Source organism: Strigops habroptila, chromosome 3 (genome assembly GCF_004027225.2).
Source record: "Strigops habroptila isolate Jane chromosome 3, bStrHab1.2.pri, whole genome shotgun sequence".
In the NCBI taxonomy this organism is placed as follows: domain Eukaryota; kingdom Metazoa; phylum Chordata; class Aves; order Psittaciformes; family Psittacidae; genus Strigops; species Strigops habroptila.
The window spans coordinates 51,037,763-51,054,931 of record NC_044279.2 but is presented as its reverse complement, the minus strand read 5'-3'; the positions used below and the strand labels follow the sequence as shown (position 1 = coordinate 51,054,931).

At 43.7% G+C, this 17,169-nt stretch overlaps 3 protein-coding genes across 4 annotated transcripts in view; 2 read left to right on the top strand and 1 right to left on the bottom strand.

Moving 5' to 3' along the window:
- The window catches only part of NUP205 (nucleoporin 205), a 51,656-nt gene extending 47,384 nt beyond the window's left edge, over nucleotides 1-4,272 (top strand). The window contains exons 41-43 of the mRNA XM_030478433.1: nucleotides 123-251; nucleotides 1,005-1,078; nucleotides 3,713-4,272. Coding sequence (XP_030334293.1) covers nucleotides 123-251; nucleotides 1,005-1,078; nucleotides 3,713-3,865 — 356 coding nt within the window. The 3' untranslated portion in view covers nucleotides 3,866-4,272. The remainder of the gene's footprint in view (nucleotides 1-122; nucleotides 252-1,004; nucleotides 1,079-3,712) is intronic.
- Nucleotides 4,273-5,245: 973 nt separating this feature from the next.
- Nucleotides 5,246-12,171, top strand: ARL1 (ADP ribosylation factor like GTPase 1). The gene is made up of 6 exons (XM_030478434.1): nucleotides 5,246-5,602; nucleotides 8,203-8,340; nucleotides 9,591-9,672; nucleotides 10,594-10,705; nucleotides 11,425-11,603; nucleotides 11,793-12,171. Exons 1-6 carry the CDS (start codon nucleotides 5,599-5,601, stop codon nucleotides 11,821-11,823), a joined length of 546 nt encoding a protein of 181 aa, XP_030334294.1. The 5' UTR covers nucleotides 5,246-5,598; the 3' UTR covers nucleotides 11,824-12,171.
- Nucleotides 12,172-12,609: 438 nt separating this feature from the next.
- Nucleotides 12,610-17,169, bottom strand: part of UTP20 (UTP20 small subunit processome component) — a 64,401-nt gene continuing 59,841 nt past the window's right edge. The window contains exons 59-62 of one of the 2 annotated variants that reach the window (XM_030478430.1): nucleotides 16,325-16,597; nucleotides 15,484-15,610; nucleotides 13,446-13,591; nucleotides 12,610-13,067 (exon numbers count right to left, since the gene is read on the bottom strand). In XM_030478430.1, the coding sequence (XP_030334290.1) occupies nucleotides 12,912-13,067; nucleotides 13,446-13,591; nucleotides 15,484-15,610; nucleotides 16,325-16,597 (702 nt within the window). In that variant the 3' untranslated portion in view covers nucleotides 12,610-12,911. The remainder of the gene's footprint in view (nucleotides 13,068-13,445; nucleotides 13,592-15,483; nucleotides 15,611-16,324; nucleotides 16,598-17,169) is intronic. The other variant, XM_030478431.1, reaches the window with a different exon arrangement.

Genomic DNA, 17,169 nt, shown 5'->3' with positions numbered 1-17,169 from the left:
CTACTGGGGGCGACAGACGGTTAACATCTTCAGCTTCTTCCAAGTGCGTAAATAAGTTCATATGGTAAATGTGCAACTTCGAAACAACAAAATTAGACTCCTTCACTTAGATGTGTCTACAGATATTATAGAAACGTGTCTCTTCGTTCTTTGGCGTCATCTGGAACACTATCTGCTGCACTGCACACCCACTGACTCTCAAGACCCACTGATGTCCTCCAGGATGTCCTTTCAGAAAGGAAGGCTGCAAGGTAAACTTTCTCAAACTTCAAAGTGCATTTGAATAAATTCTTATGGTTAACTTTAAAACTGTGGATTAAAAAGTAGATTCTTAAAATCTACTTAAAAAAGTAGATTCACTACTATTAATCTTATGTCATTCATATTTAATAAGAGATTTTGTTTGGATTTGGCATACCTTTGGATTTTCTGCTAGAGAATTGGCAATACAAATATTGCAAAGTCACAGATCTTGGGTTTTGTCTGTTACACACAACCTGCAAAGGAAAGTAAAATTAACTACTTTTTTATTATTTTTGTTGTTCAAACCAAGTGAAGTTCAAATAATATAATCAGATCAGTGATTCAAAACAATTGATAGGAAAATAATATAATAATCTAAAATGAAATTAAGAACTCAAATCAATATTGATGGCTTTAAGATTATTTTTAGAATTGTAGGCACCATTGATTCACCAGAAGATTTGAAGTTTGTAGGATTTTGTATTCTTAAAAAAATTAGGAATAGAAGGAAATCAGAAAAGGAGAAGTGATCTGGGGAGGAGCTTTATGCTTAAAGTGCCATGTTGTGTGATCAAAATTATTTATGGCATTAACATACATTCTCTAAATCATTTAAATAAAAAAAAAAAGTATCATTTTCTGACATGCAAGTTTACCAACCAATTTGAAACACAGTGTTTTAATGTCATTTTATAACTTGATGTGGAGAAGATAGTGGGGAGCAGCCAACGTAATTTTAATGTCTCATTTTCTACCACTAGATTCCTTTGGTTCAGAGCCTAGCTTGGATTTCAGTAGCGGACTGAATCGAGTGAGCCAGCACGATATAGAGCAGGTGAGATATGATGGTCTACTGAGAAGTACAGAATGTACTTTATTACCCTACAGCCATCTCTCCAGAGCAGTCTGACTGTAGCTTTCCCACCTCTGAACAACCTGGGGTAACACCAACAGGGTATAACTGAGTTTAGGATTAATGAAACATTGCAGATTCTTTTCAGTTTTTTGAAGGTATTATGAAGCAGTTAGCAGTTGTGCTGCTGCACATGTGATTTCAAGTCTTAATAAGTTAAATGAAAAATCGGCTAGATTTAGTAAAAGACTTTTTTTTTTATAAACCAAACAGTATGTATTTTTTAACAATAGCTTTCTGAAAACATCAGTTATCCTTGAAAGCCTCACAGTATGAGGGCAGGACTCCCAATTTTCTGTGATCTTAGAGCTGTTTACTACAGGTCAGCTGTAGCTAGGCTGTAGAGAAATGAGATCAAAAAGGGCAACAGAAACTGAAGAGACTATAAAATGTGAATGCTAGCAAAGAAGTGATTTCTGCTTACACAGCAATTTCATAGTTTATAGAGTCACAGAACAGTCTGGGTTGGAAGGGACCTTCAAAGGTCATCTAGTCCAACCCCCCTTCAATGAGCAGAGACATCTTCAACTATATCAGGTTGCTCAGAACCGCACCAAGCCTGGCCTTGAATGTCTCTAGGGATGGTGCATCCACCACCTCTCTGGGCAACTTGTGCCAGGATTTTACTGCCCTCATTATAAAGACTTTTTTCCTCACATTCAGCCTGAATCTCCTCTCTTTTAGTTTAAAACTGTTGCCCTTGTCTTATCGCTTGACCCCAGCAACTATCACAATAATTATTGCAACAGAAAGCCTGATTGGTAATTGTTAATAAAACAAAGCATGCACACAGTAGATATGAAGGATTAAATCCTACAGCTTTGTAGCTTCGAGGTTTTATTTCAAGCAATGGTGTAATAGTCCTCTTCCAACACCCATTCTTTCTGTGCAAGTCTAAGTTACTTGTTTCAGATTTTTACAGTAAAATACAAACTGCACAACAGACTGCCCAAAAGCTTAATACGAAAGACTCTGTTTGATGTATGTGTTCTTTTCGGGGGGAGGGGGTAAAAAAAAAAAGAGAATAACACATGTACATACACAGATAAGAATCTTATCAAGAAGCTACTGCACAAACTTTTATTCGAAGGTTTACATACAAAGCACAGTATAGATCAGCTTTTCTCAAACTGAGCTCAAAATAGGCTGCAACCACACAGTCATTCTCTGTTTTACTACTTTTGGTATCACACAATTGGATTCTTTGGAGATCCTGCTATAGAAATAGAATCACATGTGCAAATTAAACACAAAGAGTTTAATTGTTCATTTAAAGAAAAAAGTTTAAAAAATCTAAAACTTAGAGCTAACTATGCACTTGTGTGTATTAATGTGTTAAACAACCCAGATAAAATTCTGGCATCAGTAATGGCCGCATCCATGCTATTCTTTCAGATCTACTTGAGACTAGACTCCAGGTGGTATATTTATATCATTCAGAACTGGTTCTAGTAACTTAGTTCCACACAAACAAATCCAGCTGAAAACGCACCACTGAAAATATGCCAGAAATTGATAGAGCTAAAGTGATAAGCAGAATTAAAAGACCTAAGAAAAAGCCAACAAGGGAGGAAGATTTTAGCGTGTTCCATTTATTAGATGTGAGTTCAGTATTTGCAGCATAACTTGCAAGTCAAACAAAATGCAGAGGAGCTGAGGGATATTCTCAGAATTACTGATTAGTTGTTTCAAATTTGAAGATGTGCCACCTTGGCTGTGCATTTGTTTTATTAATTATATTGACAAGAAAAACTGTTCCTAGGTGTGTAACTTCAGAGGCAGTTTTCTGGACTTTCATTTTAGTGGTGGTTTATGACTCCGGCCAGTTCAAAAGATGCAGTTTGTGTAAATTCGATGCATAGGTGGCAAAAAATGATAATTTTTATTAATAAGCCCCACTGATAAATCTACTGCTGTTTGTGCAGGAAAAAGATGTTCTCAAAAACCTGTGCAATCTCAAGTACCTTTATAAGATCTAGAATTACAAGAACAGTTGTATGTGTATGTATGTGCACCAGTCTTTTGTTTCATTTGTTCAAATGTAAAATACACAGTAACATCTTGCTAAAATACTTCAGAATGTAATTAATTTTTTCAGTGATTGATTATGTACATATTAATGAAAAAATGTTGTCTGTGCATATTGGACTCTAACTTCTAAACAGTCCTTAAAGGACTAGGAACATTTCAGTTGGAAGAAGCGTTTGTATGACTATAACTGAAGAAGCTAAATTATATAAAACTGTTTTAATCCCTAAAATTAAGGAATTTAATCCCTAAAATGTAGAAAGAGTGTAAGGTGGTGGTATTTGGATCATCTGTAAATGTTCAGAGTCACCCAAAAACCTCCATAAAAAGACCATCCATTATATAATATAGAGAGAAAAATGTAAGGGAAGAACGTTCACAGTATTCATTAGGGGAGTCAGAAAAAACGTACTTTTGAGAAGTGGTTTAGAGAATCAGTCATGGTGAAAGAGATGACAGGTAGTTGATGATAAACTGACATTCCAGAAGGTTCTGTATTGATGACTGCAACAAATCTCTGTTCCTTAGCTTCAGATTGAAACCGCGAACAGCTTTGGCGAATCTCTGCAGAAGAAGCTTCTGGACATCGAAGGGTTATATTCTAAGGTTCGGTCACGATACACCTTTATTCAAGCTCTTGTCAGACGTATCCGTGGTCTCCTAAGGATATCAAGGACCTAAAAGACTGATACATGCCATTTGCCCCCTGAAGCAAGCGAAAATGTACCCGGGCAGGCCTTCTGGATCATCAGATTTTATAGATCATACATTTTCTAATTAATGTCAAAAATATTTTGTTACTTTTTTTTTTTCTTATCCCTATAGCTCAGTTTTGTGTATTCTTTCCTACTGCTCCCAAATTGACAGGAAAAATAAAGGATTGTTTTTAACTGACTTATGATTAATGTAAAATTTCAAGCAAGGAAGAATTCTAATGGAGGACATAAAGGAAACAAAAGAAGTTCTGCAGCTGTGATGGTCTTACAGTTATGGATGCTTTCAGAGAGAAGGGGGAGTAAAGTTTTCTGTGCTGTTCTTGCTGGAACAGGAGTATAAAACCAGAATAAAATGCATGAGGAGGAAGCCAACATGCTTGAGTGGTAAATTGGTTCTGTAGTTACAGATTGTTCTCATAAGAGATACTCATATCTCCTTGTCTCATGCAAGAGAAAAAAAATAGCATAACAACTGATCTTTGACATGAGCTGTGTTGGGTTTCTTCCAATTCTCCATGTGTGCATTGTAGATTCTGTCTCCCCTGCACTTTCATCACATCCTTTGCAATTTTATATTCGTTCATAGAATCACAGAATAGCTTGGGTTGGAAGGGACCTTAAACATAATCTGGTTCCAATCCCTCTGCCACGGGCAGGGACACCTTCCACTAGACCAGGTTGCTCCAAGCCCTGTCCAACCTGGCCTTGAACACTGCCAGGGATGGGGCAGCCACAGCTTCTCTGGGCAACCTGTGCCAGTGTCTCATCGCCCTCACAGTGAAGAATTTCTTCCTAATGCCTAATCTAAATCTACCCTCTTCCAGTTTAAATTCATTCCCCCTTGTCCTGTCCCTGCATGCAATTGTAAAATGTCCCTCTCCAGATTCCTTGTAGCCACCTTTAGGCACTGGAAGGCTGCTCTAAGGTCTCCCCAGGGCTTTCTCCAGGCTGAACAATCCCAACTCAGCTGCACAAACTAATTACATCATCTCTTACGCGGGGATGAGGACAGCCCTGCTATCAGGTGCTGGTTATTACCTATTCCACAGGAGCGGCTGGGTGTTAATGGTTCACATGGTTGCACTTCGGTTCTCAACAGGGGTTTTTCTTGTTTCTCCACCATTTCAGTGAGAAACAATAATGAACCCGCCAGCCCCTCAATGTACCACAAGCGGGTATAACCCCCCGCAGCCTGGCGTCCCCTCAGCAGCAGTACGTACAGCTGGCAGTGGGGGGGATGTATGTGTGTGTGTGTGTGTGTGTATGTGTTCACCCTAGCAGCGGGGTGGAACGGCGAGGACGCACCCCCCCTTCCCTCCCCCGACACGCGCGTGGCCGCGCCCCGCCCCGCAGCCGGCGCCGCGCTTCCGCTGCCGCCGCAGATTCGCCACGTTTCAGCCCCGTCCCGCTTCTTTATTCATAAACGATTTCCTCCGTTTCTCCTTCCCGTGCGGGTGCACCCGTGCAGGGGGGGCACAGGAGCCCAGCGACCAGCTTTGCCCTGCCCTTCCGTTCCCTTCCTCAGCCGGGGCGGGCGGGCGCCTCCCGGCTCCGTGTCGAAACTGCGAGAGGGGAGGCCGCGCCTCGTTTACTCGCCGCAGCGTGCGACGTGGAGCCCGGCGCGGCGGCGGCGGCGGCGGCGGCAGGGCCAGCGGAGCGGAGCGGAGCGGGTGCCGCGGCGCGGCCTACCGGCTCGACATGGGTGAGGAGGGGCGGGCGGCGGCACCCGCCGCGGCGGGGCGGGGGGAGGCGGCCTGGGGAGATGTGAGGGGAAAAGGGGCCCGCGGGAGCGGCACCGCCGCGCGGGTGCGGGGAGGGGGTCACCGGCCGGCTCTGCCCCGCGGCGGCAGCGGTCGGTGCCCGCCCGCCCTCAGCCTGAGCTCCTACCGCGGAGCGGGCCCGGCCGGAGCGGTCGCTGCCGGCGGCCGTGCGGCCAGCGCCGGTTGCGGCCGTCCTGCGGCGCTGCTCCTGGGGCGTGCGTTTGGGCAGAGGCCGCAATGGTTCTGTATGCCTGAGACTTGGCTAAAGTAACTGTGGCTCACCTGTGTCATGGGTTGCTAATAAGGAATTAATTATGAAAAGAGGTTTTTTAGAATAGTAAGTAAAGTAGAGGGAATAGTAAGAGGCTCTGAATCAAGGGGTTAAGTGATTAGCATAAATCCGTCCTCTTGCAGGTGGTGTTTGGGCAGTGTCTTAGTGTGGGAAAACCACACAGAATATAAGAAGGAATGAAAAGTGGCTGGCAGTGAGTAAAGTTACTGACTGAGGGGAGAGAGTTACCATCTCTTTGGCCTCCATGGATCACATAGTAGCCTTCTACTTGAAATATTAACACTGAAATACCTTTTGCAGCTAAGTTCTGCTAAGGTTGTTTGCCTGTCTCACAATAAACAGTGCCCGGAGCAGCACTATGCAGAATGCCAACAGATGGTCCCTTGTACCTTCTCTTTGTTTTCCGGGTCTGTAGTGTGCATGGCTTCTGTGATAGGATGGGCTTAGAAGAAGTAAAGCAACCTGTTATCAGTTTTAATTCCTTCTTATGCACAAGCATGCAGCTCATTGCTCTCTCCTTTCCCTGGAAAGGCATCACAGATGCCTAGAAAAGCAAACACAGGGAGTAATTATTAGAACCTCTTCCAATAAGATTTTGGTTGCAAATCTCCTCTAATTTGTTTCTTCTCTGATATGTTTATCATAGAACACTTTGTCTTGGAAAGGACCTTAAAGCTCATCTAATTCCAACCCCCTGCCATGGACAGGGACACCTTGCACTAGACCAGGTTGCTCCAAGCCCCGTCCAACCTGGCCTTGAACGCTGCCAGGGATGGGGCAGCCACAGCTTCTCTGGGTGACCTGTGCCAGGGCCTCACCTCCCTCTCAGTGAAGAATTTTTTCCTAATGTCGAATCTAAACCTACCCTCTTTCAGTTTAAATCCATTCCCTGCTGTCCTGTCCCTGCATGCCCTTGTAAAATGTCCCTCTCCAGCTTTCTTGTAGGCCCCCTTCAGGTACTGGAAGGCTGCTATAAGGTAAGGTAGAAGGACTCAGGGGATTCCCTGAGTCTTCTCCAGGCTGAACAACCCCAACTCTCTCAGCCTGTCTTCATAGGAGAGATGCTCCAGCCCTTTGAGCATCTTTGTGGCCTTGCTCTGTACTTGCTCAAGCAGGTCCATGTCCCTCTTGTGTTGGGGGCCCCAGAGCTGAACACAGTACTCCAGGTGGGGTCTCACGAGAGCAGAGCAGAGGGGCAGGATCACCCCCTTTGACCTGCTGGTCATGCTTCTTTTGCTGCAGCCCAGGATACGGTTGGCTCTGTGGGTTGCGAGCGCACACTGCTGGGTCACATTGAGCTTCTCATCAACCAGCACCCCCACATCCCCCTCCCTAGGGCTGCTCCCAGTCCATTCTCTGCCCAGCCTGTGTTTGTGGTTGGGATTGCCCTGACCCAGGTGCAGGACCTTACACTTGGCCTTGTTGAACTTCATGAGGTTTACACAGGCCCACCTCTCAGGCGTGTCAGGGTTCTGCTGGATGGCATCCCTTCATGTTATCAAATGTGATTCTAGCTTGTTTGGTGTTTCACTACCTTTTACAGGGTTTAGGTGGATTTACAACATTATTATTTAGCATCAGATGTATTTGTTACAAAAATAACTGGTAAAAATGTCATTGTTACTGGCTTAGCACGTTCTACGCTTAAACATCTGATAGGTACAAATCAGATATTAGTCTAGCCACAAGCAGTCTTACAGGAATTTAAAGAATAAATGAGTTTGGGGCAAGCCAGTTTTGGAAAAAAATAAAATAGAATAGGCTTTGTATTTTGTAATGGACTGTGATTTAACACGTACCTACTGTTTTATACTTAATTTTAAGAAGAAAGAAGTGGATGTTCCTGTGGGAGTCCATAAACATCAGAAAGAATTCTTTCAGGCTGCGGCATGTCCGTGTATAGCCTCTTGCATTGAACAGGTAGAGTCCAATACAAGCAAAAAAGAAGCTGTCTCAGATTCTGGCAAATGAGAGAAGAGGAAAAACAAAGTTGTAACCACAGTGAGGAAGCTTGATGCTGCTGCAACGTGATTTTGCTGGGTTGAGCTACCATAAAGTAACAGTGTAAAGCCAGGAAGCTGTAATGTGATTCAGCACACAGGTATCTGGGCAACAGCCTGAACTTGTCTATTATCACTGGAGCAAAGAAACTCTATATCTCAGTAAAAAATGAGGTGGATCTGTCTGCCTTTCCATAGCCTCCATATTCCAAGCTGACATTGAAACATCCTTCTGTCCTGTTTTTTGTAGGGGGCTTTTTCTCCACCATCTTTTCCAGTCTGTTTGGAACTCGAGAGATGAGGATTCTCATCCTGGGACTGGACGGAGCAGGAAAAACAACCATTCTCTACAGGTTACAAGTCGGAGAAGTTGTTACCACCATTCCAAGTAAGTGAAAACAGCCAGGTTGCCTGTAGCTCTAACACATAAGCTTTGCCAGCTGAATTTGCTGTACGCTTCCTTCAGAAAGCACCTTATACTGTGGGAGCCTTGCACTGGTGTATTTAACAACTTTTTGCACAACAGTATTACAGCGTGCTATAGAAGTGCTGCATAAAGGGGTATTTTATGCTGCCCTGCTGAACGCAAAATGTATTTGACCTAAAGGTTGTTACTGCGATTTGGAAGGTACATGTTCAGTAAATGCTGACTGTTGACTGGGTAAGTCTTTTGTCTCCAAATAGAGCTCTAATGAGAATTATAGAGATTATTATTGTGCATAGGATGGTGTCAGTGAATTGTACCTGTTTAGTTTGTTGGTTTTTTGACAAGGGTCTGAAGTGTAACAAAACGCAGATGGTGCTTGCTTAAAAAACTGTAACTGATTTCCCCAATTGCCACAGCATTCATGCAGCTGCACCCACCTGTAACAACCACCCGAGTGTGTGCGCAAAAGTGCTTCGGTGGGATCACTCTGAGTAACTTGAAAGGCAAGAGACACTTGGCTTTTCAGTCCCTGTCATGTCTCTTGGGTTCCTTTTGAATGGCCGTGATAAACTGACTTTAGTCAGGTCTTTTTCACCCTTTAGAAGCTAGCAGTTTACCGTGTCAGAATCCTTTTGCCCTAGGGTTTTGCTTATTTCAGCCTCCATGAATGTTAGGTAGTCTGCATCCATCGTTCACGTCCCTATGCTGGGTTTCTCTGGGCTGGCAGGAAGAAGGATCACATATGTGATGTGCTGTAATGTTACTGCCATCTGCCAGATACCACAGTGTCATTTCCTGAGAAGTTAGTTCTACTGTGGTCTTATGAGGTGATGTGTTGACACGAAGGACACATTTCTTAGTGGTTTATTGCTGTTGGTTGTGTACTTGGTTATCAAAACAGGCCTTTCCTTTAACACTTGCTCTGTTTCTTTTGGTGATTTCAGGCACACTTCTGCTCATTTTTTAACAACCTTAGCATTTGTTAAAAATCTCTACAATGTGTTTGCAATGTGTTTTTATTGTTCAAAGAAAAAATGGCTGCATTATTTTGAGCCATAGATGTTTGTTGGGGTAACTTTGCAAAGGGCATGAACTTCATTATGGAGCTACTGAGAATTCTTAGGCCTGAAAACTGTAAACCAAGTGCTGTAACGTTCTTCAGAGGCATAAAGAAAAATCACCAACTGTGAAACTGTTTAACTTTGTTTCAGCCATTGGCTTCAATGTTGAGACAGTGACATACAAGAATCTGAAATTTCAAGTCTGGGACTTGGGAGGACAGACAAGCATAAGGTAAAAGATCTCTTGAAATCAAAAGATACAATTAAATATGTCTCAGAAGTGCAAAGTTCTTGGAATTCTCATAGCTGGCACATCTGAAAATTGGTTCTTTTTTAAAAACAGCCCATTGTCAGGAGAGCACTTTCATCTGACAGCATTCACTCAGTGAAACCTGGTTTGGACTACAGGTTGGAAAGGAAAAAGTGAACATTTTCACTTATATACAGTTTTGCTTTGAAAAACGAGTTTACTTGTGTAGTTGGCAATTGTGTAGCATTCTAAGAGGGAAATGAGTGATGCAAACCCCAAGAGATACTTAAATGTTCTTAGTGCAAACCAAGGAAGTTGAATTTAGGTATGGACAGTAACATTTTTAGCGAGCTTTGCAAGTTTTGCAATGAGTCGTTATGTGCATAATTGTAGTGAGCTCTTCAGTACCCCGGCATGACCTTTTCATGAATGCTTTCTGAGCACTAGGTAGTGGGGTGCAGCACAGTTAGTAAGTAACGTGCAGATTCCTTCCCTTTGTAGTTTCAGTAAGATAATCCTGAAGAAGGTGGTTTGTTTTGTTCCTTGTTGATTACTTGCCTGTGTGAATTAGTCATTTCGGATTTCTCTGTGTTTAAATGTTGTTTGCTTTCCTGTCCCTTAGTTATGGACCTGATGTCCTGCAGGCTGACTCCCAAATAAATCTGTCCCCAGCACTTCTTTTCCGGTTTTCAAACTGCGTTTTTTTTTTAACCACATCTCCTCCCTCCTCGGCCCTGAGTACTTGTTCTGTCTGTTCCTTTTTGTAGCCTCTTAAGAATACCTTCTATGTGCTTCCTTTCCCCCAGTTTTTACTTCCTCTGGGTAATCTGGTTTTCATTATCTGGCTAAAAATCGCTGCTAAACCTGCAAATTACATGACTGGGACTTACCTTTCTTCTGCAGGCCATACTGGCGGTGTTACTATTCAAATACAGATGCAGTCATCTATGTAGTGGACAGCTGTGATCGAGACAGAATTGGCACTTCAAAATCAGAGCTCGTTGCTATGTTAGAGGTAAGAAAAAAAGCATTGAAACAGAAATTGAAAAACTAAACCTTTGTTTGGAGCAAATGTGATATTTCATATAGTGAATTGAGTGAAATTGACCTTCACTTGTGAAACTTCAGCTCTCAGCATAGGCCCTGAGCCCTCAGCACTTGTGACTGAAAAGCACTAAACATGCTGCAGATATTTCATAGTTCCGAGCAGCAGCGCCTGGGCAGTAGTTAGTTCCAGTTAGTTCCACCTAGCCATTTGGTCATGCAAAAATGTATTTGTCTGCAGGGACAGCTGCTCAGTACCATAGTGGTGGCAAAATTCAGGCCCTGAAGGATTAACAGTAATTAGTATCCTACTGTGTTTTGAAGCTGAAGAGCAGATGTAGAACAGGTAATGTGAGCAAGACGACGAGTTGAGCAAAATGTTACTACTTTATTTATCACCCCCCTTTCCAATTCCTGCAAGTTCTTTGATATGCCCTGTTAAATCCAACTACCAGCTTGTTTCATAAGGTATAAGGCCTAACCAGCCATATTTTGAAATTGATCCCATGTGGTATCATGCTGGAATTGAAAGGAAATACTGTTCTTCCACTGAAGAATTTTCTGAAGAACAGAAATCAGCAAATTGAAAATCAGTGTGAGCTGCTGAAGTTTCTTTTCATTCTATGGGGTTTTGATGCTTAAACTGAGTAAAAGTCTCCGCAGCAACTTGCATGATTCCCCTTTTTTTAGGAAGAAGAGCTGAAGAAAGCCATTTTGGTGGTGTTTGCAAATAAGCAGGACATGGAGCAGGCCATGACTCCCACAGAAATGGCGAATGCGCTTGGCTTACCGGCTCTGAAGGACCGAAAATGGCAGATATTCAAAACCTCTGCAACTAAAGGCACGGGGCTTGATGAAGCAATGGAATGGTGAGTAACAGCCTAACTATGCTTCATTATAAAAGTGTCTTTTACTGTACTTATTAAGACTTGGATGTGTGGAAAGTATGTCTGACGTAACACAGGCGCCCACAGTGGAAGAAAGAGAAGCTTTCTCTTAGAAGTATTTCAGCATAATTGAAATGACTTTTCAGTAAACTGCCATAACCTTTTTCCTAGGTTGGTGGAGGCCTTGAAGAGCAGGCAGTGATACACAGTGACCATTGCAGAGCAGTTTCAGCTATATCCATCATCCCTCTTTCTGTCGTTGGGTATTTTCAGGCCACAAAACCTTGTAAATAGGACAGATTTGAGTTTGACTCCTGTAATGTGGATGCTTCTCTTGAATTGTAAAACTGAACCAAGTGAATGTGTACATTATGATACTCCATTTCTTTCTGTCTCTCTGTTTAAAGGATGTACTTATGTTAATTTGTATGAAACTCTTACTGGCTGGGAGGTTTTTTTTGGCACCCCTTGTCCCCTCCCTTTGGTGGTTTGAGTGGCTACTGTATTTGTGTAATTAAAACACTAATAAAATCTGGAACTGTCACGTGTACTCATAGGTGTGTTGCTTGCTCGAGGCTGCTTGCTTACAGGAACAAGTCCAACTGCTGCCAGTTCAAACAGCCACAGAGCTGAACACTTAAAACGATTTCCTTAAGCTGATGTTGCACTTCAGCAGCCTTCAGTGCAGATACGCTGTGACAGTGACGTGCAGTGACAGAGGTAAGAGGGTACCTCCAGCTGTTAGCGTACCATTGCTTTTCTGAAGAGAAAATAAAACGTCTTCAGTCACCACGTACTGCCCTGACGTGCCAGGGCCATAATTTGAATTTAACTGCCACCCTCAGGAGCTGTTATTCCTGTACTCTCAGCTTAGCCAGAAATGACAGTTAAGTCGCTTGGTACAGCTGCAGAAACTGAAAGACAAATCAGTGGCAGGAGGCATCTGCCTTCTCCCCAGGAGCGTAGGTGTTCACAGGCATGAACAGAGTCATCACATCAACCCACCTCTTAAAAAGGAAGTCATATTTAATATAAAAGATCATGGTGGTTGTCCATTCAACTGTACATGCTCTGGTAAATATACAGGCTTGGAGAAAATTGAAAAGCTTTTACCTGAGATCCTAGATGAAAAGAGGACATGGAAAAATACTAATAAATACAATTAAAATATGGAAATACTAATTAGTATTAGTTCTTTAGTTTGAACTGAATTAGTAATTAGGTCAATTACTAATTAGTTCTTTAGCTTGAAATCACTATAAATTAATCCTCCAGGAAGGAAAAGCCTTTTCATTCCACCATTGCTAAATCTTTCAGTGCATGACTTCGAGCTCTCTTGGCCTTGTAGGCAGGGCGCAGGGATTCTATTTTTCTCTTCCGGGTTTCTGCTTTATTCTTATGTCTCTTCAGCTTCCGCCGTGCAGCGATGTCGGGGTTTGCTACAGTCTAGGGAAAAACAACACACTGGTTACTTGTAACTGAACAAACAACTGTCGCGGTAGACATCAGGTACTTCCTAAGAAACCACTGACTGCCAAGACAGTACATGGGTGTTCTTACGGCTTTGCAAAACGGAGGCTGTTGTGACAGTTCTGCCCAAGTTTACCACTGCTCTTCAGGTAAGTGGGAAAGCACAGCACTGCCGTCAGCCAGAACCTGCCCAGGAGGCTGCTCTTGTAACAGTTTCTGATGAAATTTCAGAAATGAAACAACAAAACTCCCAGTTTAGGATGAACTTCTTCCCCAAACTCACCTTCCTGGTCAGCTCTCAAGCCTTCAGAGAAACCCTATTGCATTTTCCAAGAAGATAAAGCAGAATCTTACCTGCAAAGCCCTCTGCTTTTTCCTCATGGCTCTTTTCTGGTTGGCCTGTTTCTGCACAGAAGAAAAGGCAAGTGAAAAAGCCTCCAGTCCGACCAACTTCTTGAGCAGTTCTATGATTTCTTGGGAAAGGTTCTTCAGTGTTGGATCTAATAAAACAAAATTAACTTGCTTAATCTTTTCAGCAATATGGAATGAAAGCCAAAGAGTAAGGATTCCTCTTTCTTTACTAAAGAACGACTGCACTGATTCATCTTGCCCAATAGACTGTAGAGATTAGAGCAAAGGCACTTGTGAAATCTGCTGCTTCTTCACCAGCTTTTCTGAGGACCACAAGTGGCACTTCACACAGGCAAGACGTGCGCTTGAAATAATGCTTCTGAGAAGCAAAAAGGTTTGCTTTTTTTTCAGAAGGGTAATAGTATGGCAGAGGTTATTAGAAGTGGCTTGCTGTATGTAGCCACCAGGGCTCCTTGGGGTAGGCTTTATTAGAAATAGAGGTGGGTTCCAGCCTTGTCAGTCAGCATCTCAGTCCAGTAAGTACAGTAAGGGCTGGTAATGGCTCGGATCACTAGTTAGAGTGCATTAACTGCAATCACTGAAAAAAAAGACAACATTGGGGGAGGGAAGGCTACAAAAAGATGCTAAGGGAAAACAGAGCAGGGCAAATGTCTCAGTTTTCCAACAGATGCCTCTTCCAAGTGCTTGTACAGCCTCCAGAAAAGCTGGTGTAAGCTGCCTGCCTGCACATCCTTCAGCAACACGTTCCCTGGGCCTACACCCCCCATCATGTGAGAAAACATCTCTGCAGTTATTTCCAAAAAATCACTGGAAGGGCCCTGGTCCTTCTGCTGGCAGAGAAAGCAAAAAGGTGATCTTGATCCACTCACGATACTGTCAATCTTCACTCTACCTCTTCCAAGTCTCTCTACCTAGAAAACAAGTGGTAGCCAAGGCAGCTGTTTTCAAGTACTTTTCTATCCCTTTTGAGATGTGTGGACCCAGTGCTGCACACTGGATTTTCATGGTATATACAAACCACAGATTTAGACTAATATAACATTTTGTTTGTTCTTTTCCTGACATTGGATTTTGCTTGACTTAACACATCTTCATGAACTATCTAAACACCAGTGTCTTGCTCTTAAGCCAAGAGTCTCCTCTGTTAAACAGAAGTTGGTTTGTCTTTCCCCTGCCAGGTGTGATTCTGATCTTTTTAACAAACATGGCTCTCCAGGGAGAAGCAAGTGGTGTTGCTCAGGTAGTATCTAGCAGGAGAGAGTGACGTGGACTCATTCAGGAGGAAGGGAGATGTTCTGTGCACAGCTCGATGGGTGTGCGCCTGCCTGCACACACCATGTGCTGTATTCCCTTGGCACACAGCTCTCTTTCTTTCCCTCCCTGCAGAGGTCACTCTCTTTCAGTCAGGGCACACATGCCACACACTGAAGGTCATTTTCTCTATGCCAAAAGGGGGAGCTTGGGGAAAACATCAAGCAACCACCACCAACCTGCAATTCCAACTTGTACACTCCTTGGCACTACAGTAACCCAAGCTGCCATAAAACACACCCTGTTTTACATCATTACAGCTGAAGTATGCTTCTAACCACAGGGCATGGATCTTCACACCCTAAGCCTCACAGCACATCTAACATGGCAATTCAAAAAATGACACTTGGCAACAGCCTTGTTCTGGCTTCCTTAAGAGCCACACTCTGTTCCTCTCCTCAGCAAGGACTCCATGAGTCTTGCCACTGTGAGTGACTTTTTCCACTATGAAACATGCCCAAGCTGTATCCGCTTGCATGCAGGAGCCTGTGTAACCTTCTTCCAGGCTTTGTCAACACATGTATTTTTGTTTCAGCTGTCATACACCCCTCCTTTCCTGATATTTTGGTTAGTCTGCAAGTAGGTGAAGTTCACTGATGACAGTATCTGTGCCTCAACAGACAAAAGGAATGAGGGGTGGTGTTCGTGCCAAGGCACAGCTTTGACACGCTTTTCTCTTTACTAGCTTTTTGTGAGGGAAACCACTTACCTTGCTCTGCATAGGTGCTGTTCAGCTCCCGGTACAGAGGGGTCAGAACTGTTGGAAGGTAGGGCTTGATCCTGTCTTTTCCCAGATCCACTGAGATGGCTCCCAGGAACTTAAAGATGCAGCTTCTCTGAAAATGAGTGTGTGGGACATGAAGGAAGGAAGGGTGGAAGGAAACTGCTGAACTGAACTGCTAGAAGAGAGCTACGTGTCACTGCTCCATGTACAAGCCATTGCCTCAGACACCTGAGTCAGAAACTCACTGCTCTTACAAGGTCTTACTGCTGCCAAGTACAGCCTTTAGATAAGACACAGTCCCATGGGATCTGTAAACATGTGAGCTGTGACTCCACTGGGCTGGCAGCTGTTAACACTTTGAACAACAGGCTTGTTCTCGCTGTGTTGTACTGAGGCAGCTGAAGACATGAAAGCTCACTCTCTCTAACTGCACCATGGAGAACCGCAGTGCTTTTTCTGACCCTTTCCACATCCTCCCTTTCTCCCAGCAAGTAACTCCGCACTGCCATTCCCTGCCTGCATAAACCTAGCACTCTTGGGCTCTTGAAGGCAGTGCTCTGCCCCCTTCAGCCCGGTGCCTTTGGGTTTATCACTCTTGCCCCACAAGAAGGCTGGAGCACCAGCAAGGAGCAGCAGACTGACATAGGCCTATCTAGAGAATCCTGAACTGAAACGCTTGTTGTTTCTTTGGCACCTACTAATCCTCGCTTCAGCACCAGCTCCCAGCACTCTCTGCAGCTGGTCCCCAGGGAGCGAAAAGCCAGAGCAACACTGTCCTGTGGAAACACTTCCACATCAACAGCACTTGGTCTAACCCTGTTCTTACCTTTAAAGGGACCTTAGGGGAATATGCCGCTTCTCGCTTTGCTATGAGAGAGAGCTTCTTCATTAACCACAGCAATGTGGCTGGCTGGCCTTTCTCTCCTTTGTCTTCTTTTTCTTCCTCCCCTTGAGCAGAAATGTCTTTCTCTCCCTCATCCTCGGAGGCCTCCCGCTCTTCCAATTCACAGCCGAGTTCTCCTTTGGCCTCTTTACCACCTTCTGAGGCAGGGGCTAGCAAGTAAAGAACTTTGGCCACAAAAAGCAAATTCTTTATAACCTGAAGTGTGAAAGCAGAGTAGTCCGTCACTGCAGGTTCCTGCAATGTCAGCACCAGGTGTCCTGGTTCTAGCTGGGATAGAGCTAATTTTCTTCCTAGTAGCTGGTGCAGTGCTGTGAGAACAACGCTGATAACAAACTGATGTTTTAGTTGTTGCTCAGTAGCACTCACCCTGATGAAGGACTTTTCAGTTTCTCATGCTCTGGCAGTGAGGAGGGGCACAAGAAGCCGGGAGGGAGAAGACAATACACCTGACCCAAACTAGCCAAAGGGATATTCCATACCACAGCATGTCATGCCCAGTATATAAACTGGGGGGAGTTGGCTGGGAGGGACCAATTGCTGCTGAGGCCAGGCTGGGTATCGGCCGGCGGGTGGTGAGCAATTGGATTGTGCATCACTTGTGTTTCTTGTTTTTTTTCTTTTCCTCTTTTAGTTTTATATTTTCTCCCCTTGTTATTTCCATCATCATCAGTAGCAGTAGTAGTACTAGTAGTTTCGTATTATACTTTAGTTATTGGACTGTTCTTACCTCAATGTTTACATTCTTTTGACTCTCCTCCCCATCCTGC